We start from the raw sequence: 26508 nt of genomic DNA, 5'->3' as shown, positions 1-26508 counted from the left end.
AAATATTTTTAAAATGTTCAAATCTCAATTTGTTTCTCGTACTCTTACGAGGTATACGTAAGAAAAGACATATAAGAAACCGAATGTTGTCACTTTTCAATATCGTTATTTTGACAACTCTGACATTTCGTATGGGTACTGCAATGGTTTCTGCATACACATATTTTGCATTTCGAACAACGTATCTTGGTTTTATTCTTCTTATTTCCCCCAAATTCATGGCTGGCGTGCTGTGATTTAAGATATGAAACGTTCCCACGCGCGGTACTGACTGCCGACAAAGGGGGAGTGGTCACTTCAGAGACGTGTAAGCAACTGAAAGAACGACAGAAAGAAGGCGCCAATGCATCTATGTTTTCGGGGAAAAAGTGAAGATAAGTTACCTAATGCTTTTCGAACCATTATTGTGCTGGTAAGGAAAATAATTCAAAATTTTAAAAAAGGCGGCACTCGGTTACGGAGGGTTAAGTAAAGAACAGGAAAATAGTATTTACACAGGAAATTCTGGATGAAGCCAGAAAGAGAATTAAAAATAGTGAAAGTCAACGTGATGGATGTCAACTATTGTGACGTGAAGAATGAACAAGCTATGAATGCTTTAGACTCTTCAAGTTCCATGCTGAAGAGCATTCTTAAAGTACAGGTTGACCACTCTGAGATAACACTGCCTGTAAGATTGCACATTTCCAATTTTTTTTAAACAATATTTTTTTAAAGCCATGAATTTAATTTTAATAATTTTTCGTATGTTTTGTGTTCTTAAGGATCGAATGTTCCGTTTCATAAATGAATGGCTCGGGTGGAAAACATGGTAAGTGACATTTTGGTCATTTACCTTTTATTAAGGAAAAAGGTTATTAGAAGCTATGCTGTAGATAAATTGTTTTCGTGTTGTGTTTACCAATTTCACAAGGCTTTACAGAGTCCAATGCAAATTGTATGACATAGCAATTTCACTCGAAAATTGAAGGATGGCACATTTTACTTTGTAATTCAAAAATGATGAAAATGTCACCATGTTTTACACCTGATCCTTTCAAATACAGTTTTGTTTTTAGACCTAAAAATGTTAAAAAAAGTAAAATAAGTAAAGTGTTCCCCTGTGCTTAGCACCACGCCATGAAGGCGTATAGGGGGTGTGGGGGTAACGCCCCGCACTTTCTTGATCCGGTCGTGAGTTGGGGTGATGTGATCAGCACCACGCCCCTGACCGCCTTTACCCCCAAGGGTTTCCCCCAGGTACCCATGTTATTCGACGCTGGGTGGGCGCCGGGGCCGCTTCCAACGTTAGAAAAGTTCCCGGATTTGAACCGGCCGGGGATCGAACCCGGGACCTTTAGCATGGTAGTCAGAGGTAGGGAAATAAATACACTACGTATCTAATATTTGGTGTCTTCACCGTACTGAATTGTAGAGATATGATTACAATTAATTTGGTAATAGGCTTTAAATTTTTTCTAATCTTTATACGCATGTTTTTGTCTTTTTCAGATGCGTACCCTCAACTGATGTATAAATTCATTGAACAGACATTACAACCGGAGCCACATGTATCTCTTAAATGCATAGCAACTGGAAACCCAACCCCTCAGATATCATGGACCCTTGATGGGTTCCCTCTACCTCATAATGACAGGTAAGCAAAATATATTTTTATCGCTCTGATTTGCAATCAACATCGGATATATGTCGTATTACATTGTCGAATTATAACACAACAAGCGTGTGATTAATGTGTGTCTAAGAAATTGAAATTCACGATAAAATAATTATTGTAACAGTAAACCTGTAAATGGAAAGCGATGTACCTAGGTAGAAAATAAGCAATATCGAATGATAGAAGAAGTAGAATTTATAGAATCTTCTTTATTTCTTTATTATTGTGATTATTCGTTACGTTACAATTAACTTATTTGCAAAGACGATTGAAAAGCGACTTTCCTATTTATGTATCGATTGCGAAAATAATTGAAATCACAATATTTTTTCAATTTTGAACATGATAAAATTAATTCATATTGTCGCCGTTGTATTGTAATTCATTAGTTACATCTTTTCTGTCAGCAGCTGTGCCTCCCCGATGCCGCAGTGGTAGCGTCGTCGCCTTTTAATCAAGGGGTATTGGGTTCGATGCCCAGTGGAGGCACGTAGTGGTTCGGATCCCACTTTAACCCTTCGTTGGGCGCGCGAGAAAAGTTACGTCGATGGTCCCTCACGGTCTCGGAGACCGGGTTTTTAAAAATATGCCGAATTAATGGTCTAAAACACCAAATCCTCAATTATTACGATTAGATCTTTTCTTTCAACAATTGAGATTCTATAAAACTATAGAAATTGAAATTCTATATATTTTTTAAAATGTACTCTTCCTGAATCGGGCATGGCACAGCATATCTGATATTCAATGAAAACTACAAAACTTCTATAGCCGCGCATGGACTCTGACAGCAAGGGGCTTCAACGAACCCTCCCTATTGGTGAGCCCAACTTAAGAGTTCAGTATGGGGCTTATGGCGACAGTGTTGCCGCATGGTGCGCAGTAGAAGAAAGCTCCAACGCGCATCGAGCGTCTGCTGTAGTACACGCAACAACAAAAGTTAGTGGTCAACGGGGCTGTTCACTGCCAAACTATTCCTCTAGAGACGTCAGCCCTGTTGTGTCCCTAAATAATTTCGATAGTCATCTGGTTGCCCTAAGCTTTACATTGGAGCGCGATAGGATGGCTATTCAAACGTTATTTTCAACGAAGTTAAGAATTTCTCGTGTAAATCGATAACAAAAATGTGTTTAGCAAACCTTTAGGATTATGTAGCAAATCATAAGTTTCTGAAAATTACATTCTCCTGAAACTTAGAATTAATATATCAAAGCGCAACGACAGGGTAGCTCAGACGGGCTAAATATAGTATATTTATGCACAAAGAGCACTAAACTTGACGTAATTTTGGTCGTCCCTAGCTGCCATGGGTCTATAAAAAAAAATAATAGATATTTGCACTACGCTTTTATGTTTCCTCTTGTTGAGACTTGCGAGTATGTGCAATTCAACGGCGGGAGTAGGAATCGGAGAAATTCGCCAAATTACAAAGGAAGAAATGTATTAAAGTGAGTAAGCTCATGATATTTATTGTTATACACAATGTCCTGTCCGATAACTTAATATTAACACATGTTTTTTTTTGTATTAAGCAGACATTTCCCCCTCGTATTTTTGTCCTTTTAAAATTATAATTCCTGTAAATAAGAAAGCCCTAGAGGTTGCGAGATATGAAACAGAATGTAACATATTTTTTGTAATAACTATTCTTCTCTTTAAATGTGTGTGTATAAAATAGAGAACCATATTTACTAGCCATGAGGAAAAGTATGATATCACGTAAAAAAATGAGTCTGGTATTAATAACAACTAGTTATAAAAAAAAGTACAGTCGCGTGGAATTATGTATTATTCTTTACCAGATTCACAAGAATAAAACACTTAAATTGTGAAAATTCAAAGTGACGTAAACAAGTGCTGTGCAAATTTTAAGGCTTTTTTTAGTTCCGATATCCTTTCTGTTGTTAACGATCATCTTATTAAAATTCTTAGTTTCACAGAACTGATGTTCCGACATAATTTCCGATGTTAAGATGAAATTAAACTTGCAATTTAATGTAATAACAGCACGTTCAGCATCAAATTCCCCATGTATTTAAATGGGAGAACAATTGCCCATCAAAGGTGTGGGGTCACAACAGGGGTGCTGCCACCTACAATAGTTTGCTTTGATCAGGAACATACGAGAATGCATGACTTGGTGGGGAGCTGTTCATTCTTGCAGCTGTTGGTCCAGAATAATGACGGTCCGTGGAGGAAGATTTGAAAATTACTTTGTCCGAATATACTTTTCATACGTCTTGCTCTCTATTTTATCACATGCGTCGGCAGTGTTTTTCTTTCCTTTATGCTCAGAAAGGAAAATCGGGACTGGACCTACAGTTTAAAGTGGGATCCGAACCTCTATGTGTCTCCAACGGGTATCAAACCCGGGACCCCTTGATTACGAGGCGACGACGTTACCACTGCGCCATCGGGAAGGCCTCTTTCACATTTTTCGGTGCACTGTCTCATTTGAAACGGAACAATGTTCATTATACCGGCATACACCAAAGCAAATCCCCCTCCACCCGGTCGTATTTTAGTTAAGGGATTAGGGTTTCATACCCGATGGAGGCACATAGTGGTTCGTATCTCACATAAAACCGTAGGTCCAGTCCAAATTAACATATCTGTGCAGAAAAGTGGATTTAAAACTCAATTAATCAATTACGAAAGGTGTGAAATAGATGAAGTTCTGTTGTATTTGTGTGAACAATGATTACAGAAAGAAAGAGACAGACATTGGAAATATTCAATGTAAAATGCTCTCGCTCTCAGTTAACGTTATTGCCTTGCAAGCAACAAGTGCCGCATTAAATTTACTTAGGGATCTCATAAATCTATTCCCTATTTATGCATTTGCGTTAAACTTTACTATCTGGAAAATAACTGCTCCATCATTTTATGTTCTTTTAATATAATGCTATCAATACTTTTTATAATAGTTAGTCATCCTTTGGGAAGAGCAAGTGAACTGAGGGTGTTCCCGCTAGATCCGCCAATGCATACAATATGCCTGTTTTCAGAGAAAAATTCCCCAAAACGAGAAAGCACACACACAAATTTCTTTACCTGACCCCAAGACGGAAGCCTATTCACGAACTTTTGCCTGGCCATTCCCCACCCCCTTCCCTCTTCTCAACACGTGTTTGCAGCAAGTGGCAACAGGCGGAAGGCTGTTATTTTTAACTGCCCAAATCGCGGTTAACACAAGAAAGGAAAGCGCATTTTTTGAATGGTCTGAATTGTAAATGAAGGTATAGACTATCAAAACCTTACATTTCCTCTCCTTTTTGCATATTTATTATTTTCTCTTCGAATATTAACTACTTTTGTTTCTGACAGAAACACACTTGTTTGGGGGTGGGGATCTCAAAAGTAAAAGCCCATAACAGCCCATACTGAACTCTTAACTTGGACTCCTCTATAGCGGCTCGAATATCTTACTAACACTGATACGTGGGGTAAAAGAAGAAGGTTAGAAACTAATCTAGCCAGTAGTTTAGTGTTGACAAAACAATTATTGATAAATGACGACGTTAAAATCACACACCCGGAACGAGAGACCGTGCGCTACCAACACAGGGTTAAGCTGTAGGTCCAGTAACGATTAGTCTTTCTGTGCATACAACTATTACGTGTGTCGAGCGCACGATATTTGGAGCACACTTAGAAAAGAAGTCGTGTATCGAGCGCACGTGAAGGTCTCATAACTGAGTCACCCTAGAAAATTCAAAGTGCAGGCAAGGAGGAGATTGAAATTTGTAAAGTGGGTTCATTCTGTGCAAAGTATTTGTAGTGAGAAATTCGTGTTCAGAGCGCTTTGTTTTTGTGTAGTTTTTTTCAAATGTATAAAATAAGTGATCACCACTTACAAGAGTAAACCTAGTCTTCTGCTCGACGGATATCGTTACCGTGTTGGCCGTCAAACTGAGAACATTATCCACTGGTGGTGTGTGAAGGAACGGCAACTCAAGTGCAAGGTTCAGTGAAAACGTCATCGAACAACGATAACACCATTAAGCCTTGTTTCCATGATTATGAAAAACTAAATATGCTGACCAAGGCAGAAATCTATTTTATTAAAAACATAAACTAAAACGTAACGTTTCAACAGAGTCTGATGAAGACCTTGCTAGAAGGTTGAAACGTTACGTTTTAGTTTATGTTTTTAATAAAATAAATTTCTGCCTTGGTCAGCATATTAATTTTTCACGAACAAGAATCGACACCTCATCAATGTGTGTAAAACGTTGCTGAGTCGGAAGTAGAAAAAGTCAAGTATAAGTGCATTAAAAGAGCCAGAGAGGACCTTTCGACGCCAGTCAACGCCATCTTCAAGATTGGGAAAACCTGTAGGATGTGTGCTGCTTTGGCGTTCATACCATTGTGTATTAGATAATACATTGTCCAGTCCCAAGTCTGGCAAAAAGTGTGGGGGAAGGTTGACATTTAATATAAAGGTAGAAAAATATGTGTGCCCTCGATATACGGTCGTTTAAAGGTCATTCAGGATGTGTGCGCTCGATGTACTAATTTTTTTGTGCGCTCGATGTACGTGCGCTCATCGCACGACACCCATAAAACGGACTTGAAACCTCAAACGTGATTTTCTGCCAGCTAAGATATTGACAGATAATTGAATCCATAATTGTTGTAAAGAAAATTGGCTTCAGAAATAAATTGTTCTTAAAATTAGCGTCAGAACGTAAAGGCTTAAAATAATTGGTAGGCGAAGGATATTTGAAAATCAAAAGCAAAAGTTTTAAGGAATCTTGAATGCCTCCGTGAAACGAATTTAAATATAGTTGAAAGGAAATACTCCACATGCATTTACCGCATTGGGAATAAAGTTATGTAACGACCAACTATGGTAATAACAACAAACGTGGTGCTTAGAAATGTTGTTACCACTATTCGTGTTCACATACACCCAGGGAAATTTATATACACTGGCATTCTCTTACACCTCGGCGAACTAACAAAAAAATGGGAATTTAATTTCAACAGAATTTAACGCCTTGCTTTATCAGAAAGAACCAAGTATTATAACGAATAATAGAAAGTTATTATAACAATCTTCAGTATTCTGATGCTAATATCGTAAGGAAAAGTTTGGAGTAAGCCGAGAGAATAGAACTTTAATAAATTTGTTTTTGTATATGAAACAAAACGTGGTGCACAAATTTGAATTTTTTCAAACGCTAACGATAAGAACAGAAGGTTGTTTTCGCAAGAACATTCTAATTTTTTTATAGAAAAGAACGTGTTTCGTTTATGGAAAAGCATTACGTGTTGGCGTAGGAGATATTCTAGTTCTTTTCCATCACTCTCTCCCTCACTTTCTTTCTCTCTTTCTCTATCTCTCTCTCTCTCTCTCTCTCTCTCTCTCTCTCTCTCTCACTATGTTTTCCTTTCTCTCTTTCTCTGTTTTCCCCTCTCTCTCTCTCACTACGTTCCCCCTCTCTCTATCACTATGTTTTCCTCTCTCTCTCTTTCTCTGTCACTATGTTCCCCCTCTCTCTTTCACTATGTTTTGTTCTCTCTCTCTCTCTCTCTCTCTCTCTCTCTTTCTCTGTCACTGTCCCCCTTCTCTCTCTTTAACTGTTTACCTCTCTCTCTCTCTCTATTTCTGTTACTATGTTTCCCTCTCTCTCTCTCTCCCTCTCTGTCACTATGTTTCCCTCTTTTTCTGTTTTCTGTTTTTTCTGCAAGTAGAGTTTCCAAGTGTAAGACATACCATTATTACAATCTTCTCAAATTGTTCTGGCATTTGCACATCTCAGAACTGCAACAGTGAGTTGGTGCAACAAGAGTGTAAGTAATCCCTTATGTAGTAAATTCTTGTCAACTGATCTTCAACTGAAAGCCAAAATACAAAGTAGAAAAGTAGAATCAATTTCGGTTCTTGCTTGAAAGGACAACGTATTTTATTGCATAGCCTCTGCTTTGTACGATCAATCCCCAAACCAATGTGCCTTTTACTGCCGAGTTTCATTGGGCGATTTGTCTATGACAAAAAGTTCAACCAAAGGACGTGAAACAGAATGTATAGGCGGTCGTTGGGTGGTTTGTAGCTTTGCAGTGTCAACAAGGCAGAGGAAATTTATAGCAAGGTCTCTCCCTCTGCTGAAAAGTCCCATGAAGCAGCTCAAACGTAAATGGAATCTCGTTTCCAAACACAGACGTCGCTTCAAGTTAGATTTGTGTATCTCGCTACCGAATCAGGCGTTGTAATGCAGTACAGACCACTGCAGTGTTGCTTCTATAAGCTTATATTTTTCAACCTGTAATTTAAACCAATAGCATTCCTCCTCCTCGGATCAGGTGCAAATATTTCCAAATGGCGAGAAGTAAAAGTTGCTTTGCCTGTCTTCAAATCATTATCATTGCTTTCCTTCTAGCAAGAGATAACTGGTAATTTCCATATAGTCTGCCTACACACACACACATTATATATATACATATATATATATATATATATATATATATATATATATATATATATCTTCGGTTATGTATATATATATATACATACACACACACACACACACACACACACATGTATTTCACACTAATTTTTCAGTTAAATTTCATCCTCATCACTCATCCTCATCGTCGCGATTAGCGAAAAGTGGCAGAAAAGCAACGATAAATAACGAAAATCAAAATAAAATCCAAATGCCGACAGTATGATAGACAATTTTACGAACTTTCAAAGCAAATGTGATATGGATATTTCACACTAAGCTGCAAGCGACACTCGACGTATGTCAAAAATAAACAAATCAAATCCAGACACATGAAGCGGACCACTCCCCTACGGTGTAAAAGTTTGCCTTTTATTGGTTAATAAAGCGACAATTAGCCCGTGTCGATTTCCTAGCCAGTATATATGGAATTTTGAAATAACAAACCCGTAGCAAACATATGCCCGACAATTTGATTGCCTACCAAGGGGCTTTCCATTTCTCCGATGTTTAAAATTTATAATTATTGTTATTGTTGTTGAAAAACAGCTCCGCGTCAAATGTACAAAAATTAGAACTCCTATTCAAAAGTGCACACGCATTCAAAGAGGAGACAAACAATTCATAAGTTACATGTGGACTCCCTGTCCCAATCCCTTATTACATGGAAATATAAATGAACATGGAATGTGTGTCCTAAGTTGCAATCAAACCACTACGGTTACTCCAAGACACATTTACGAATTAACATTTACAAAAGTGAATTGTTTTTCCTTGATATAATATCACTTTCAATCTTACATGTTTTGCATTTACTGTGAAGATACTTCGCTTAATTAGCAATACAATATTTTTAAAATTCAAAATCTAATAATGTACACTTCGCAACTTGTTAGTTGACCGCCCCGAAAACATTCTAAGATCGTAATTTGGCAACATAGCACTTCAGCACCAGCTGACAGTAGGCAACTTTTAAACAGGGCCGTTAATTAGACGAAAACCGCTGGGTGAAAGATTTCCATGTTGTACAAAGTTAGAACTATGAACCAATAATACGGCTCGCGTGTTCAATACCCGCTGAAGGCTCATAGTGGTTCGGATTCCACTTTAAACTGTAGGTCCAGTCCCGATTATCCCTACTGTGCATAAAGTGGACTCAAAACAGCAAAATCAATCAATCAGTAATACAATACACAAACAGAAATTGTAAATTGAATTAAGAATGTTTGAGACTTCTTACTATTCTGTCTGCTCGAATTTAAATCAGAGATATTTGTATGAGGTTTGAAACACTGAACCGGGTTTTGCTCCAGATGGAGGAAATCACCGAGTTTGAACACAAAGAGAAAAATTTCTCAGCAGTTTTGGCGAAAAGTGATTTACAATACCTTGCAAAATATTGTTGAACAGTTCTCAAAACGATCTGTGGAGGGAAATGTGTTCGGAACATAGATATGTGAATGTTTTCAAGAGATTCTGGTCAGTTATGTTACAGAGCAGTTGGTAAGACAAGTATCATCCTTTTCTTTCTTGAAGAACGGGAGAGCTCAGGTTCAAATACCACACTCCCCCTTTAGCTGAAGATATTCAGGGAGTACGAAATGATAGTGTCCGATGCACACTTCGAGGAATGCTGCTTCTGTTCAATTTGTTTCATTTATATCTTCACACCCACCAGAAGTTTTATGATATGCAGTTGATTGGAAGGATTTAAGAAATTCCATTCAGCTATTCGTCATAAGTTGTGTTAACACATATTTCAGTTCTAACTTGGATTAATGTGTCAGAATGGATATAAATCTGCACAGAGTTTTTACCAAAATAAGCCGCAGACTGACATAGGGGAAGGAATCCCATACTACCCCAGAGCTGTACGTACAGCCAAAGGCAATAAAAAGTATGAGCCCTACATCCTAAATTGTATTGATGGATTAAATTGACGTGGCAATGTTATACAACAGTTGCAGCGTATCAATACTAACAACTGTGCTTTTTTACACTGCATATTTACTTAGCTGCACATGGACGAAAATATTTGGAGCCTTTTTCCATGCATTGATTTTCGTGGTTATCATACAAATTGACTTTCAAGGAAGTGTTCAACAACTGATTTTCTTGTGAAATTGTATGATAAATGAGTATTTTAATGTCTTGAATATTACTTTCCAAACTCTTATGAGTAATAAAAATTAACAATAACTCCCTGGAGGTAGTTGGGCCACTACTATGTGTGATAAAATAAGAGATAACACTTGCAAATTTATTCATACCTTCGTTCAAAGAGTTGAAAATAAAATTATTTTATATTCTTAAACCTCAGAACAAACAATATAAAGCAAAGGTACTGAATAATATTTTGAGTTTGAATGTGTGTAATCTTTATACTCTATCCCCGGAATCTGTGGAGCAAGGCCACGCATAGCGGCAGTGAAGGGGGGGGGGAATCGAGTGGGCAGAGCGAAGCAGTACACGCTGGTAACTGCAGTCGATTTCCCCCTTCACACAATCCCATTTTCTTTCACGTGTTCCTTGGTCGAGCCCTCTCAAGTCACTACTTGCGCAGACAATTTTCTTTCGTTCGCTTGCTCCAGAGTATAGTATGTACAGGGAGACTTTTGTGATTGCATAATTATTGTTTAAAATTATATTTTTTTAAAAATATGCCTATTTCTGATATCATAAGAGTCTAGTTATTTGTTGTAAACTTTAGTTCTGAGGGACGTTTGAATCTAAAAGAAATGGAGACTGAATAGGAGAGAAATTAAGCTCATATTGTTAAAGGTATCATCCCCAAATTTGCCTGGAATTACTGAGAAAATATAGCAGAATGCTGCCAATTACACCTTTCTGTGTGTCAAACATATTGCGTAAACATAATGTTATAATCGATTTGAAACTAAAGATAATGAAGTAGTTATGTAATAATCACGAAGAATTTTCTAAAACTAAATCATTTGATTTAACATTTCTCTTCATGAAGGCATGCTTAATACGACACGAACGTGTTTAACAATTTGACATGGGAAACGACGATTTTTCTCTGCTCTTAGAAGCTATGTCGCTGCAAAAATTGATTGGAGCCCCAAGCACTTGCTCTCAGCTCTTCACATAATTACTGTTGTTCCCGTACGACTCTTGCTTGCAAGTGAAATGTAAACACGGCCATCCCCAAGGAATCAATTAGTTGATGAAAAACCACTTTAATCCTCGGAGAACTTTTAAGGCAACGGGATGCTTTATCCCTTGCCGAAAGTTTCTTTAATGCGATGGTTTGATGGATCTTAAGCGAAATTTTAAATTAATGTTAATTAAAAATTAACATTAACATTAAATTAAAATTTGAGATTGAGTTAATTATCTTGCGGTTTACAAGGTATATTCGAGGAGGAAAATATAGATAACCGACAAAGAAAACTACTCACTTGTGTTCCACGTTGTAATTCGTGATGATATAACTTGAAACTATTATAACATAATTAGTCCTAGAAAGTACTACATGCCCAGAAAGTAAATGCTCAGTTAAAGAAGGCGTTGCAAGGGAAAATTCAAATATGAAAAAATTATGACCAAATCTTGTGAATTGCACATCTCATACTCACTTCAAATTGTTGGAGAGTATAAGATTGCCCTTTCTGGAGGTGGTCTAAAAAAAGTGCGCCAGGTTCTTTTATGTAAGTAGCAGAGAGTAAAACATTATAGCAGTGTTAAAATGAAGCATATCTGAAAGATAAATAACAGTCAGCTTTGAAACACTCAAAGTACTGCATGAGCTATTCGTGTGAAACAACGCCAGCGATCCCGGATTCGAATCCCGGCCTCATCTTCCACATCGTCGCGATTCGTCAAAAGTAGCAGAAAAGCGACGCTAAATAACAAAAATACAATTATAAATTAGTGCAATTGAGCAAACCAAGTGAAGCGTCCTATTCTTGTCGAGTTGTGAACCTGGGACCATAAACACTAATTAATTTTGAGTTGCGTCAAGGCATGCACCTATCCTCGGTGGCCTAGAGATTAGGATGAAACGCTGCGAATGAACAGATCCTGAGTTCCAATGATGGATATGGCAAATTTAAACCTTCATCTTTGTACGTAACATAGTCTTCGGACAATATAAGTTAACAATTATGAACCTAACATGAGAGATATAGAATTTCTAAGGAAGTAACAATAAGTGTGTGGTGGCAGTTTTGTTATTTTACGTCTCTTTTTCCTAATCGCTAAGATGAAGATGAGGATTAGATTAAATTGATGAAGGACACTCACAAAGCCATCCATGTCCAAGCCGGGCCCGAACATGGTACTTCCATTAAGAAATGGAAAATTCACTACTTAACACGGTCAAATATTTTTTTTCATGTATTATTTTTCACTTTCTTGTTTTTCAATTTTTCAGTTTTTACTCTCTTAAAAATTTTCAACAGGACAAATAAAAACATCAAGGTCTGCCCAGGATTCGAACCCGGGGACCCCTGGCTCCATAGTGCACTGCGCTAACCACTACACGAAGGTCGACATAGCGCTCGGGCAAGATGCCGGCAAGTGAAAGTTCACAGAAAAATGTTTATTTGCAATAATCCAGAAACATTTGCTGGTGGCAAACAAAACATGTGTATCACCCTTTAAACTAATGATTGTAATTCTGACCAAATTGTTTAGAATTACCAACAATTTAGTCAAAAGTTCCAGACAAAACTGTAAAAATTATCAAAGAATGCAGTAAAAATGATAAAATTTGGTAAAGCTGTTCATAGCTGTCAAAAATCTCAACCACACGTTGTTGTTTGTCTCAATCAAGTCTTCTGTTTATGTTTTGCCAGTTCAAGGAACTGTCGGGGAAAAACCTAATCTCACAAGAGAGCGGAAATGTTGCTAGTCACCACCTCTCAATGGCAGCAAAAAGTAAAACGAAATGAAGGCACGAGGATAAAAAAAGAACAGAAATTTACCATCGCTTGGCTAAAGACAAATCCCATCCGACAGTCTTGACCATAGCACAGAGGACATGCAAAACCAACGTCTTTGGAGCCATCCCAAGGCTCTTTACCATCTCTCGGGATGCCCCATTTGCGAGACGAGTATCCGAAAGTGGAACTAATGTAGGTAAGTAATGAATACACTTCTGGAAAAGCAACGTGTCAGGACTCTGCATCTCCTCCATCTATTATTTTCGATCCTCCATTTACATAAGGATGACAATGACGTATTCCACGTCTCGGATCAGTGGCAACACTTCCATTCTGAAGAAAAGACTCAACCAGCGATCAATATCCGCGAAGCGGTCACATCAATCCCCGAGGCGTCCCTCAGTAAAATAACATCCTGCTCTTCTGACAATTCCCCAAAGGAATAAAAACAATGTAACTTGAAGCACGTTAAATATTCAGGCCCGTATAAGTTATCGATTTGCCTCGTGGATGGATATAGGTAACATCTTTTAGAGAGAACAAATAAATATTTGTCGGTACATTGAAGCGCAAGATGGTTCGTTCAATAGGTTTTGAATATAGGTATTTTCTGATGCAATTGTGATGTCCATGTGTAGACGAATATTAACAATTAATTTGTGCTTTTAATTATTTAGCGTCACTTTCGCCACGTTTGGCTAATCGCGAACTGTGGATAACGACGATTAGATGAAACTGAAGAGGGGCACTCAAGAAGAAATGCCTATGCTTAGTACGGAATTCGAACACGTGACCTTTGATAAGCAGCTCGCTTGGCCATCCAGGTGGCATAAAGTAGGGACAGAGTATAGAACGTGCGGACTCTTTTAGCACATTACGCTGCTTGAAAGAAAAGCATGTTAGAAAGATCTTTACGTGATTCTTTGCTACACAGTTTTCTCATCGAGGAACGTAATTAATGTTCGTCCGTGGTATCATACACTCCTTCTTTTCGCAATCGTGCAAACTCCGGATACACAGTTTTTTCCGAGAGTGTGTCTCAACAATTCCATCGTGTGCATCTAATTTCATCAACCGTCCTTACCTTATATTTCAGATGAGCTTCTCATCTCAGATCTGTACATTTCAAATTTCCCTTCCATTCCGTGAGATCTGCATAACTTTGTTCATATTGAACTTGGATTTTGGATGGTTCGATATATATATTTTTTTTAAGTGAGTGACCATTACATAAACGTACAATTGGTACTTCTCAAATAAATGATAGCTCGTGTTGCGTGGAGAGAACAAAGTTGCTTCAGAATCTGCAAAAGAACTAATTCGAACAGCAGGAACCTCTGTGAAAACTATTGCAGTCACCAATAATTGTTTTTCACTTGTTACCAAGCATTCTGACACTCTTCCGGGCCAATAGTTTCCACTGAACGTGACTGTGCTACGTAAATATCATTATAGACATACTCACGAAGGAGGGCTAAGTAGGAAAGTTCCACCCCACTAATGTTTTCACTTAAAAATTCACTGTCAAGGGATTTTATCTTCGTAAATATACAATATTATACTCTCAAGAATGAAGCATTTTTAAGCTGACGAAAATTTCAAGAAACAAGCTGGGCATCATATCGTATGTAATTAGATGTGTCAGTGACAAGGTGGAGGTGCTAAAAAGTATTGTACCAACTGAACGAAAACTAACATTTTACATTGGATATTTTCTTAAGACTGCATCAGTTCATTTTAATATTGGACCAATATTGTTTCAGTTTCACATGCTATCCAATAATTGCAAACAGGCCTACATAGCCATTCAATTCGCAATCGTGTGTGTAGTGAAATCTTTTAGTTTAATACGATGGTGACATGACAAAACGTAGCACTCGGATAAACAGCTACCTGTGAAGGATCCACTAATAATTTCAATATATTTACTCCGCGACAAAAAGTACACCTCCGCGTATTAAAGAGGCGAAGAAAAGGGTTCGAGAGGAAGTCACGCAAATTACCAAGATTTACAACGATACTCGAGGCAACCTACACAACAAAAGTTACGTTAGGTTGTTTATGTTTAAGTTTATGATGGATGGCTGGAAATACAGTCTCAAGACCCAGAATCAGCGAAGCTAACTCTTTTTTTTTTATTACTTTGTGAAGAGTTTGTTACAAAACTCGGAAATTCCAATAACAGTGTGGAACTGTACTGAAGCGCCATTATGAAGAAAACTGAACCATAAGATCTTGTTTGAAGGCAATAGCTTACACGCAGAAATTGGAATGAAACAGAACGATCCTCCGACATGACAAGAGAGAATATTCTTGCTGCTGACATAGCTAAAATGAAAATCGAAAAAAAAAAAAGACGAAAAGATAAAACAAAAGAAGAAATGTGGACAACAGCTTAACCACAGCTGATTTTAAACACGCCAAAATAACTATATATACATTATACGTATAGTAATTTTGGCAGTTCAAAGCCTGGATAAAGTGTGATGGAAATCAGCAAAACTAGAGAAAATCGTAATTTCGGTAAATGATTTTTGATGCCGTCCGATCAAAATCGCATCGCATCGCATCGCAAATATTTTAAGTCTCATTAGAAGACCCTTCGCAGGTAGCAGCCCAGGTGGTTGGTACGTTTTGTCGCTGGTACGTTTTGTTGCTGGTACGTTTTGTCGCTGGTACATTTTGTCGCTGGTACGTTTTGTCGCTGGTACGTTTTGTCGCTGGTACGTTTTGTCGATGGTACGTTTTGTCGCATATTCTAATACGAGCCGTGGATTTTGTTTTCATTCCGGTTTCCTTTACATAAAGTAAACGTGTGTTTCATGTCTGCACCGCCCCCCGTGGCGGAGTGGTTATCACATCGCGCTACGACGCCAGAGGTCCCGGGTTCAAATCCAGGCCTGGGTATGGATGTTTGTGAGTGTCCATTCATCAATGTCATCATATCATCACTCATCCCCATCTTCGCAAATTAGCCAAAAGTGGTACAAAAAGCGAAGTAAATTAAAGAAAATCAATCAATATTCTATGTCTGCATCAGATGTTTGACATGTATATAGTAATTAAGCCTAAAATTGCACTAAATATACACAGGAATGGGGTTTCGGGGGTCTGGACCAACTCTAGAACCGCCCCTGTTTTGTACGCATCAATATCAATTTTGTAAATTAATGAGATTAAATGCATTTGTTTTTTCCCCAATTGAACTGTCATCTACGCCCTCCCCCCTCCAATCAGAGAGAATACGCGCGCCTAAGAATACCTTGGTAAACTGTCGCATTCCTGCAGGCAATCTCTTCAAATGTTTGAATGATTCTCGGATGTCGTTTTCCGATTACACCCACAATATTGGGGGAGGCGTCTACTAACTGAAATCATCCTGTAAATTATTTCCCCTATTCTGGTCTCGAGTTTCATAAGATCCTGCAAGACACTGCTGACTTTGTGCTGTGACTGGGTGCCTTGCCTTAATCAATCAATCCATCAATGTCTTGGATCCACGCCTTCAGAGTCTGGTCTCAGTAAATCACCTCGGTATAAGGGTTTAAGAATGTTCTTCTGGCAATAATGAGAATATTATTTGGCATTGTTGGCAACCTTTTTCAATTAGAACCCGACCTCCATGGCGGAGTGGCTATCACGGTTCCTTACGACGCAGGGGTCCGGGTTCGAATCCCGGCCTGCGAATATGTGTTCATCATATCATCCTTATCTTTGCGATTAATAAAAAGTGACAGAAAAGAGAAGTAAAAAAATCAATGAATCAATTTCTCAATGAGAATAATTATACACTACGCCAGGAATCTGTGGAGCAAGGCCGCACATAGCGAAAGGGAAGGGGGGAAATCGAGTGGGCAGAGCTAAGCAGTACACGCTGCTGCGAAGGCTGGTAACTGCAGTCGCTTTCCCCCCTCCATACAATCTCATTTCCTCTCACGTGTTAATTGATGGAGCCGTTTCACGTCACTACTTGCGCAGAGACTTGTTTTCGTTCGCTTGCTCCAGAGATAGTAAGTAGCCGTAATCATGAAATAAACTCTTCCGAAAAAAAATCTTATTGACGGAGTAAAGTTGTCTAGCCTTTGGCGCCAGTATCCCAGTTTGATCTAAAGGGAAATTTTTGTCACTTGTCGCCTGCTGGAAGTCTTTCATAGAGTTTGCAGCTGTTCGTCTTGTGCTCAGCGATAGGATATACACTTTATGGATATTTGAAATATTATGTTTACGTCTTTCACAACGACTTTCGCACGTTGTAGTCTAAAGTATCATAAATGTCTGTCTTTCTTCCTCCACTTCTTTTTCCTTTTTTGTCTTTCTTGTTGGATGTTCGACTTATTTTCTCTAATAATTCGACTTCGTAACACAGAAATTTCGGACATATAAAATGCTATAAGAGAACTTTGTATCGGAAAAGACCACAATGTATCCTCATACAAAACTAGAATTCACGGAGTTATTTTACCTTTACAGTGACTCGTAATGTGGAAAGAATACGCTGTTTGCTCCTTAAAATATAGGATGTATTTGAAGATTTACATCATGGCTAAGTCGCTGAATTCGTGCTTAAAACCATGACAAGCCCTACGTAAAATGTCTGCGGAAGATGGGTTTGTTTGAAACTCTAGCGTGATATTCTCATGCTGACAATGTCTGCGATTTTCCAGGAATTTGGGTTAAGAATATCTTACCTCGAAGCACCTTATGACTACCACTGGAGCTGGTGATGAAAATATACAGTCAGGAGAAGATTGTCCTTGTTATGAACTTATTGGAACTGAGAGTCTACAACTTTACTGAAACATGAAAAAAAATTGTTTTCTTTTTTGTAATTTATAAGTCTAGTCTAGTCATAAGCGTTCCTTAATGATTCCATAAAAAACAGCAATTTGTGTAATGCCTCTCTTGTAAATGTGAGTCTCGCAACAAGAAACTGGAAAATGTATAAATAAATTATCGTTACAGGGAAATATCAAGTCCAGGCGTATATTCTACGTTATCTAGCCTATCTGCAAAGCCTGAAGCCCACATACTAAAATAACAGAAGAGAAATCTGTTGAAGATTGTGAATAAAATTGTTCATTTTAATAAGAAGTCGATGATGGTGATTCTGGAGTTGACAACCCTGATTTCTTAGGAGTTTGCAGCCTAGCTGTTGTTGGCATCGCAACGTTCCTTTCTTGAATGCGAGGAGAACAAGCAATGTCGTTGTGTCTAACCACTTATGCACGGCGTCTACGCGTACCTAGAATTCTCCCTTCTTCAATAGCTTAGGACCACGTCCCATAGCGATATACGCCACTGGTCTAGTATCTATGCGGGGGCAATTGTAAAACAACGAAAAACAGCCAAAAATACAAATTGCAAATTGCAATTTTGTTCATGTTATTTAATTCCAGTTTGGTTTATTTTCATCGTGCTTCGTTCTGGTAAATTTCTGCGTCTGAAAATGATTCCTCAGTTAAATTAATAAATCTAGTTTATTTCTGCGCTTGAGTTGTTAAAAATAAGTAGATTCTAAACTTTATTAATTTATTGTAAGTAAAAAACTATCACACGTCAAATTCTTTGTGTTACTGCGTTTTCAGTGTTGACTCCGCGTTGAAATTCATATTGTAAACTTTTATTTAACCAGATTTTAAAATAAATGAGACATGGTTAAATTATATGGAGATGCATTTTGTTTCACAGCGTCGTTCAGTTGCAAACTCGGAAGGAAGCTGGAAAAACTAGTTATCGTGGACAGATAATGTAACACTCACAGCATCATAAAGCGACGACAACACGTAGTTTTTTGTCGGAGAGACACGTTAAAACTGTGTCCCGCTTATGGACCTGCAAATGTTGGATAATTTAGCCATTCCTCTATGTTTCCTACGTTGTTATACTGCAACGCAAGCAGATCTGTAGATAGAACTTTCATAATTCAGAAAGGTCTCAGCAAAACCATTTGAATTTCTCTCGCTTATTAAGTGATTCTGTGCCGCTAGTAAGGATGCCTATTTCAAGATCGTATCGGGCTATATCTTTGACTTCGTTTTACATGTAGCCTACTGAGGCTGGTGGGAATCGAGTGATTTGTTTAGTACACTACGAAGCCAGGGATGCTGTGTTCGAATCCCAGCATGGTGTTGCATCGTGTTCGTCCCTTCATCTATTTCTTCAATTCACCATTCATCCTCATCAGTATAGTTGTTTCAGTCGTTTGCAAGAAGTACTAGGCAAGTTAAGGTAAAGTTCCCTGTGCACAATGCACCGTGCCATGGATCGGGGTTGTCTAGGTAGGGCGCTACACTGTCTTGATCTTTCTCATTTTTGGAGGTGATGCGATCAGCACCACGCTCCGGCAAGAAGTACTTGGGGGGGGGGTGAAGACTTTTGTCAGAACAGTGTCATTTACATCATTTTTTTGGTCTATCCCTCTCTGCTTTGAAATGAATTATTGGTGTTGCCCTTTCAGTTATGATTAAGCGAAAGGCGCATTTCTGTTTCGCCTAAAATGGCAGCTGGGTAATAAGTAATATTGTCTTATGTTGGTAAACCATTAAACGAAATCGGAATATAAATACCCCTGCTGCTACACGGTGATTTAAAGTCTCCCCGATGGGCTAGTAATAATTATGTCATTTTGTAATCAAGGTGTCTCGGGTTCGATTCTCGTGAAGGCACATAAGCCAGTTGTTCAGATCGCACTTTAAACTGTAGACCTGATTAGCCTATATGAGCATCAAGTGAACTTAAGACAAGCTTTGCCAAATTTGGAACGTGGAACGTTTGGGTAGTCAAAGATCCTAGAGTACAGGATTATTCTTAGAATAAGAATACCGAACGGCAATATACTTGATCTTGAGCAACAAGATAAACAGAAAGTGTATTGGAACAAAATATTTTGGTATATCTGCAGATTTTGTGCGCTCTATTACCCTAAGAGAATGATGTCTCGGGATGGCAGTCTGTGCTTTTTTTCCTCAGAAATTTTGCTTTCCCAGTAATGCACGAAACATGTTGGCTTGGTAATCACCGAAGAAAAAAATCACGAGGAAGAGCAGTACGTGAGACAATCTCTATGCAACAAGGGGGATATAAATGAATATGGAATACGAAGCCGAAGGATTTAATAAACTAAACTCATTAAACTTCATATCTTGTCTCTTTTATCTTGCGAATACACACCAGCGTGGAGAGTGGGTGTGGTTTCACTTCTCTGATTCGCTTTTCACAATTTCGTTTGTTTTTTTTCTGTTTGGCATCGAGTTTCTTTTTCGTGGCAATGTTGCAACTGCAGGAAATCAACGAAAGCATACAAGTGCAATGCTTGTTTGTTCTGTGCTTGCCATTGCATTCTTGCTAATTTAATTTCCTTGATTAACAATGGCAAAATTATGGATGACGAAGCAGCAACCTAACCTTTAAAGTAAATACTGTACAAGATAAATAAACGACGTAAAATAGTTTTATTAGTTCTCTCTCATTTCACTTTCATTTCGCGTTCTCTCTCTTTTCTGGTTCTTTTTCCCTATATCTTCTCTTTGCTCTCTTATCATCTCTCTTTCCCCTTTAATTTATTTCTCTCCCTATCTTTCTGTTCAGTTTCTGTCTTTTCTTGTTGCTTTCTTCAATTTTTGTCTCTTCTCTCTCACTATTTTTTCCATCTTTCTGTCAGTTATTTCTGCTTCACCTCTCTCTCTCTTTCTCTCTCTCTCTCTCTCTCCTTTTTCTATTTCTCTCACATTTATGTGTGTTTACCTAGTTTCGTTCTCATTTTTAACCTTCTGCATATCTCTCTCTATCTCTTATTCATCTATCTATCCGCACTCTGTCCTGGGAATCTCTGGAGCGAGCAAACGAAAACAAATCTTTGGGCAAGTGAGTCGAGAGAGTTCGACCAATGAACAAATGAAAGGGGAAGCGAGTGTAACTACCAGATACCAGCACGCACTGCTTCGCTCCGCCAACCCACTTTCTCCCCCTCTCTACCGTTATGCGCGACCTTGCTCCACAGATTCCAGATACAGAGTATCTCTCTTTCTCTCTCTCTCTCTCTCTCTCTCTCTCTCTCTCTCTCTCTCTTGTTATTCTCTTATATCTTTTTCTACCCTCTGATTCCTCACTTAATGTTTTGTATCCTTTCATCTATTCCCTAGTTATGCCCTTTTTTATCTTTCTCTCTCCATTTCTCTCACTATGTCTCTTATAATTTAGCTTCTCTCTTTCTCACTCTCTCTGTCTTTCTTCTTGTTTCTCTAGCTCAACTCCGCCACGGAGGTCGGCTTAAGGTAAAATTCATAGTGAACAAATATGTTAAATTAAAGTTTTGTTGTGATTTATTTCTGTATTTAGCAAAATGAATCTAGTTTTCCAGGCTCCTTTTTCAGCCTTATTTCCTTCTTTTAGTACCCCAACCTCTAAACTTTGCCTAAGCATCCTACCGAAGCACACATATATATATAACCATTACTAAAGTGTTCAAGTTGAAATATAATCCTGCAATACATTTATAATAACAAAACTGTACTTAATTGTAATAATTTCATTATAATTTTGTGTATGTAGATGCTTTGTGATGCAATAACTTTATCTACTCTTGATCATAACCAATACACTAACCTCAACCACTTTTCCCTATCATGTTTCATGGTTTATATTATTATTATTAATATTGCTGCAATACAATTACACTTACTCTCGTTTTTGCTTTAAATTTCATTGTTCGAACTTCATTTCAGTTACTCTCACATATAGCTCAATCCCTAAAAATAAAAAAATAAAAAGCACGTACCACGTACTACAAAAAAATAGAATAGAAACCACAAATATTAAAATAATTTTTAATTATAGGTATAAAAATATGCAACTTATTTTATTTGTGTACTTCTGTAAATAAGGCCTGTTCTGGATGCCAGAACAAGTCTTGTAATCAGTAGTTGTATTTACAATATTATAAACTCAGGAAAGTATGAACCCCCCTCAAGCAGATTTGGCTACACTTAAAACAAGCTCAACATGCCCATATGAGCTTTTTGCTCAAGTGTGGAACTCTGTCTAATCCAAGATTTTTGTAAAAATGCCCTCGGGAATTTCTTGGAAAGTATGAACCCCCCTCGGACAGATTTGCCTATACTTATAAAAGGCACTTCTGTGAGATTGTTGTCCATAAACGTGTCAAAAATATGCCCCTCGTGATATATTTTTTGGCCACACTTAAAACTAGGCCAAGATACATACACACACACACCCACCCACCCACACCCACCCACACACCCACCCACACACACCTACACATATTTACTTCCGGTCCATTTCCGGTCCATTTCCGGTCCACTTCCGGTCCACTTCCGGTTTGCCTACTTCCGGTCCACTTGTGGCCAAGTTGTGGCCTATTTCTGGTTTATTTATATTGCATCATGCTGTGCAACAAATTATTATCCAGCATAGAGTTTTGATTTGAACCCCAAGAAATTTTATATAAATACCAAAGCCAAAAATATTAACACACATACACACATACACATACACACACACATACACACATACACATACACACACACACACATACACACACACACATACACACACACACACAAAGCACAGTGCTGAACCCAACTGATATTTTTTATCCAGCATAGAGTTTTGATTTGAACCCCAAGAAATTTTATATAAATACCAAAGCCAAAAATATTAACACACATACACACATACACATACACACACACACACACACACACATACACAAAGCACAGTGCTGAACCCAACTGATATTTTTTATCCAGCATAGAGTTTTGATTTGAACCCCAAGAAATTTTATATAAATACCAAAGCCAAAAATATTAACACACATACACACATACACATACACACACACACACAAATCACACTGCTGAACCCAACTGATATTTTTTATTAAGCATAGAATTTTGATTTGAATCCCAAGAAATTGTATATAATAAACAACAACAAAAATGCCAAGTCAAAAATATTGTAATCAATGCAATAAAAATATATCCAGCCCCAATTGGGCTAAGCACCAAAAGATTTGTAATCCAGACAAATACAGAACTCCCACAAAAATATGCCCCAAATGCAATAGAAAATATAGCATGCAATACTTCACATATACACATAAAAATACTTGTTCTGCACAGTCATCAATATTGCCCTCACAACCATCCACATCTGGTCTGAAAAGGAAGCATGAAGCACCTGTTAATGCTGGACCGGCAAAACAGCCACGCTATGAACCCATCCATAGCAGTTTTAATAGCCAATTAAGAGATTATCGGTTTGTATCAGAGCCAAGATGTGGCATTAAGAATTTTTTGAACAGTATAAATCCTGATGTGCAAGCAATTCTAATAGCACAAAATGGCTCTTATAAGCTGTCCCTCAAATTGTTTACACAATATAAGAAACCAAATGGCACAAAATTTACACAGCCCCACATAACAGAAACTGTACCGGTATATTCAAATGCAAATTCAGACAAAATAATAAGCAGGTTGATAGATCAATTGAATATTAAACACTCTGAATTTGCAGCAAAAGAGTCTGGATGGAGCCTATGCGGATCTCCACACAAGTTATATGTTAATATTTCTGAATTCAGCCCATTACAAGGATCTACATATCTGCCATTACCTGCCAATATTAAAAACAAAAGAGCCGTGGTTAATATTGAAAATAATGATGAGAAATGCTTTTTGTGGTGTATTTTAGCTGCTTTGTTTCCAGTTTCAAGGAATCCTCAGAGAATAAATTATTACAAACAACATGAACATGATTTTGATGAAGCAATGGAGGGTTTAGAATATCCAATGTCTGTTCAGAATATTGATAAATTTGAAAAAAAGGCCAGGAATATCAATGGCAAACAATTATCTATTAATGTATTTATTTGTTCCACTGGCCGTGGCAATTGCTTGATAGAACCTCTCAGAATCAGTGTATTTGATGATGAATCTGCTGTTCCGATTGATTTTCTCTTAATTGAAGGGGATGGCACATATCATTACACTCTGATACATAATCTTGAAGCTTTAGTGAGAACACAACTAGACAAATCCAATACAATATTCAAGTTGTGTAGAAGATGTTTAAGTGTATTTGATGGTCAAAAAATGGTGAATAGGGTTCGGGAAGTGAATGCAGAAATTGCCAAAAACAAGTTAATTGAGCATCTGAAATACTGTGGCAATTATAAACCTGTTCATATGGTGATGCCTAATCCAAGTGAAAAAGCAAAATTCAAAAAGTTTGAAGCCTTGTTGGAACACCCAGCATATATTGTCTGTGATTTTGAATCAAACCTCAAACCTCTTGCATTCTGCAATCCAGATCCTGAAGAATCTTCAATTACACCATACCAGCTACATGAACCTTCCAGCTTTTATTATGTGATTGTACAGGATGGTGTTGTTAGTAAAAAATATTCATACATGGGAGCAGATGCCATCAAAAAATTTGCACATAGAATAGAAAATGAGTGCCATGACATAGCATCTAATATCTTATTAAAATCAAAACCTATGTTGCCTTTAACACAGAAACAGATTGAAGATTTCAACAATGCAGAAAAATGCCCGGTATGTAAATCTGAATTTTCAGATACAAAAATCAAGGTGAAACACCATTCTCATACAGATGGTAAATTCAAAATGGCCCTGTGTAATATCTGTAATATTAAGATCCAGAGACCAAAATTTGTCCCAATATTTTGCCATGGAGCATCCAATTATGATTTTCATCATTTGATCAGATATGAGGGGTTTGACAAGCAGAATTTAAATATTTTAGCTGAAAATGATGAGAAATATATATCTATTAGCAAAATAATTAAAGTTAATGGTGTTCCTATTCACATAAGATTTCTTGATTCTTACAGAATTTTATCTGCTAGCCTGGCTACACTGGCCACTCAATTATCTGATGATCAATTCAAAATCACATGTGCCTTGTTTCCAAATCAGGACCTGAAATTAATTAGGCGGAAGGGTGTATATCCATATGATTATGTTACAGATTTTTCTAAATTTGATGAGTGTGCTCTGCCACCACAAGAAGAGTTTTACAGCAAAATCAGAGGATCTGGAATAACTGATGATGATTATCACCATGCCCAATTGATGTGGAACAATTTAAAATGCCAGACATTTGGTGATTATCACATGGCTTATTTAAAACTTGATGTGACCCTCTTAGCTGATATATTGCAGGCATTCAGAAAATCTTCTATGCAAAATTATGAACTGGATCCAGTGTATTTTTACAGTGCCCCAGGCCTAGCATGGGCTGCAATGTTTTTAAATACTAAAAAGCAATTGGATCTAATCCAAGATCAAGATATGTACTTGTTTATGGAGCAATGTATAAGAGGAGGCATGGTGCAATGCTCTCAGAGATATGCCAGAGCAAATAACAAATATATGCCTGATTATGATCCAGCACGGCCATCAAATTATATATTGTATGTGGATGCAAACAGCCTCTATGGTTATGCTATGATGGATAAACTGCCATATGCAGGGCTTGAATGGGTTGAAGATTTTAATATTAAAGATCTTCAGGACTTTGACGACAGTAATTATGGCCTCTTCTTAGAGGTTGATCTGACAATTCCTGATGATTTACACAACACATTTTCTGATCTGCCCCCAATTCCCGAGGTTCAGTGCTCACCTGGCTCTAAACAGAAGAAATTGATGATGACACTGGAGCCAAAACAGGGTTATGTCATATATTACAAAAACCTCCAGTTCCTGATGCATCATGGTGTCCAAGGGACCAAAATTGGAAAAGTTTTGAGGTTCAGGCACTCAGAATGGTTGAAATCATATATTAATACAAACACAGAGCTTCGAACATCTGCAATGAGCCAATTTGATAAGGCCTTGTTTAAATTGATGGTCAATTCTGTATATGGCAAAACTATTGAAAATGTCAGAAAACATACCGATGTTAAAATAATTACTGACCCCAGCCTGAGCAAAAAATTGGTTGCAAAGCCTAATTTCAATTATAGAAGAATTTATGATGAAAATATGGCACTTTTCAACATGAAAAAAACAAAAATTAAGTTTGATAAACCTATTTATGTAGGGGCTGTGATATTGGAATTGGCCAAATTACACATGTTAAAATTGTATTATGATGTGTTGAAACCTTTTTATGGTGATTGTGTAAAATTGATGTACATGGACACGGATAGTTTTGTTCTTGATATTCAAACAGAAGATGTTTATCAAGATATGTCACAGCCTGAATTGCTTGAATATTTTGATACCAGTGAACATACAAAGATTCAACCCCACAACAAAAAAGTGCCTGGCAAGTTAAAAGATGAGACACTTGGTGATGTTATTGTGGCATTTGCTGGGTTAAGAGCCAAGATGTACAGTTTTGAGACATGTAGTGGTGCTGTTGCCAAAAAGGCCAAGGGCATTGGGAGAGTGACTGTTGAAAAAGAGCTTGAATTTGAGGATTACAAAAATTGCCTCAAATC

At 37.6% G+C, this 26508-nt stretch overlaps 1 protein-coding gene across 4 annotated transcripts in view; it reads left to right on the top strand.

Moving 5' to 3' along the window:
• Positions 1 to 26508, top strand: part of LOC145983948 (cell adhesion molecule Dscam2-like) — a 796725-nt gene that overhangs the window by 622006 nt on the left and 148211 nt on the right. For all 4 annotated transcript variants that reach the window (XM_083117150.1, XM_083117148.1, XM_083117149.1 and 1 more), the window contains exon 9: positions 1492 to 1636. In XM_083117150.1, the coding sequence (XP_082973276.1) occupies positions 1492 to 1636 (145 nt within the window). The remainder of the gene's footprint in view (positions 1 to 1491; positions 1637 to 26508) is intronic.

The sequence above is a fragment of the Lepisma saccharinum genome, chromosome 2, assembly GCF_977018435.1.
Source record: "Lepisma saccharinum chromosome 2, izLepSacc3.1, whole genome shotgun sequence".
NCBI lineage: Eukaryota > Metazoa > Arthropoda > Insecta > Zygentoma > Lepismatidae > Lepisma > Lepisma saccharinum.
Note: the sequence above shows the minus strand (reverse complement) of the source record. Positions and strands in the feature narration are given on the sequence as shown.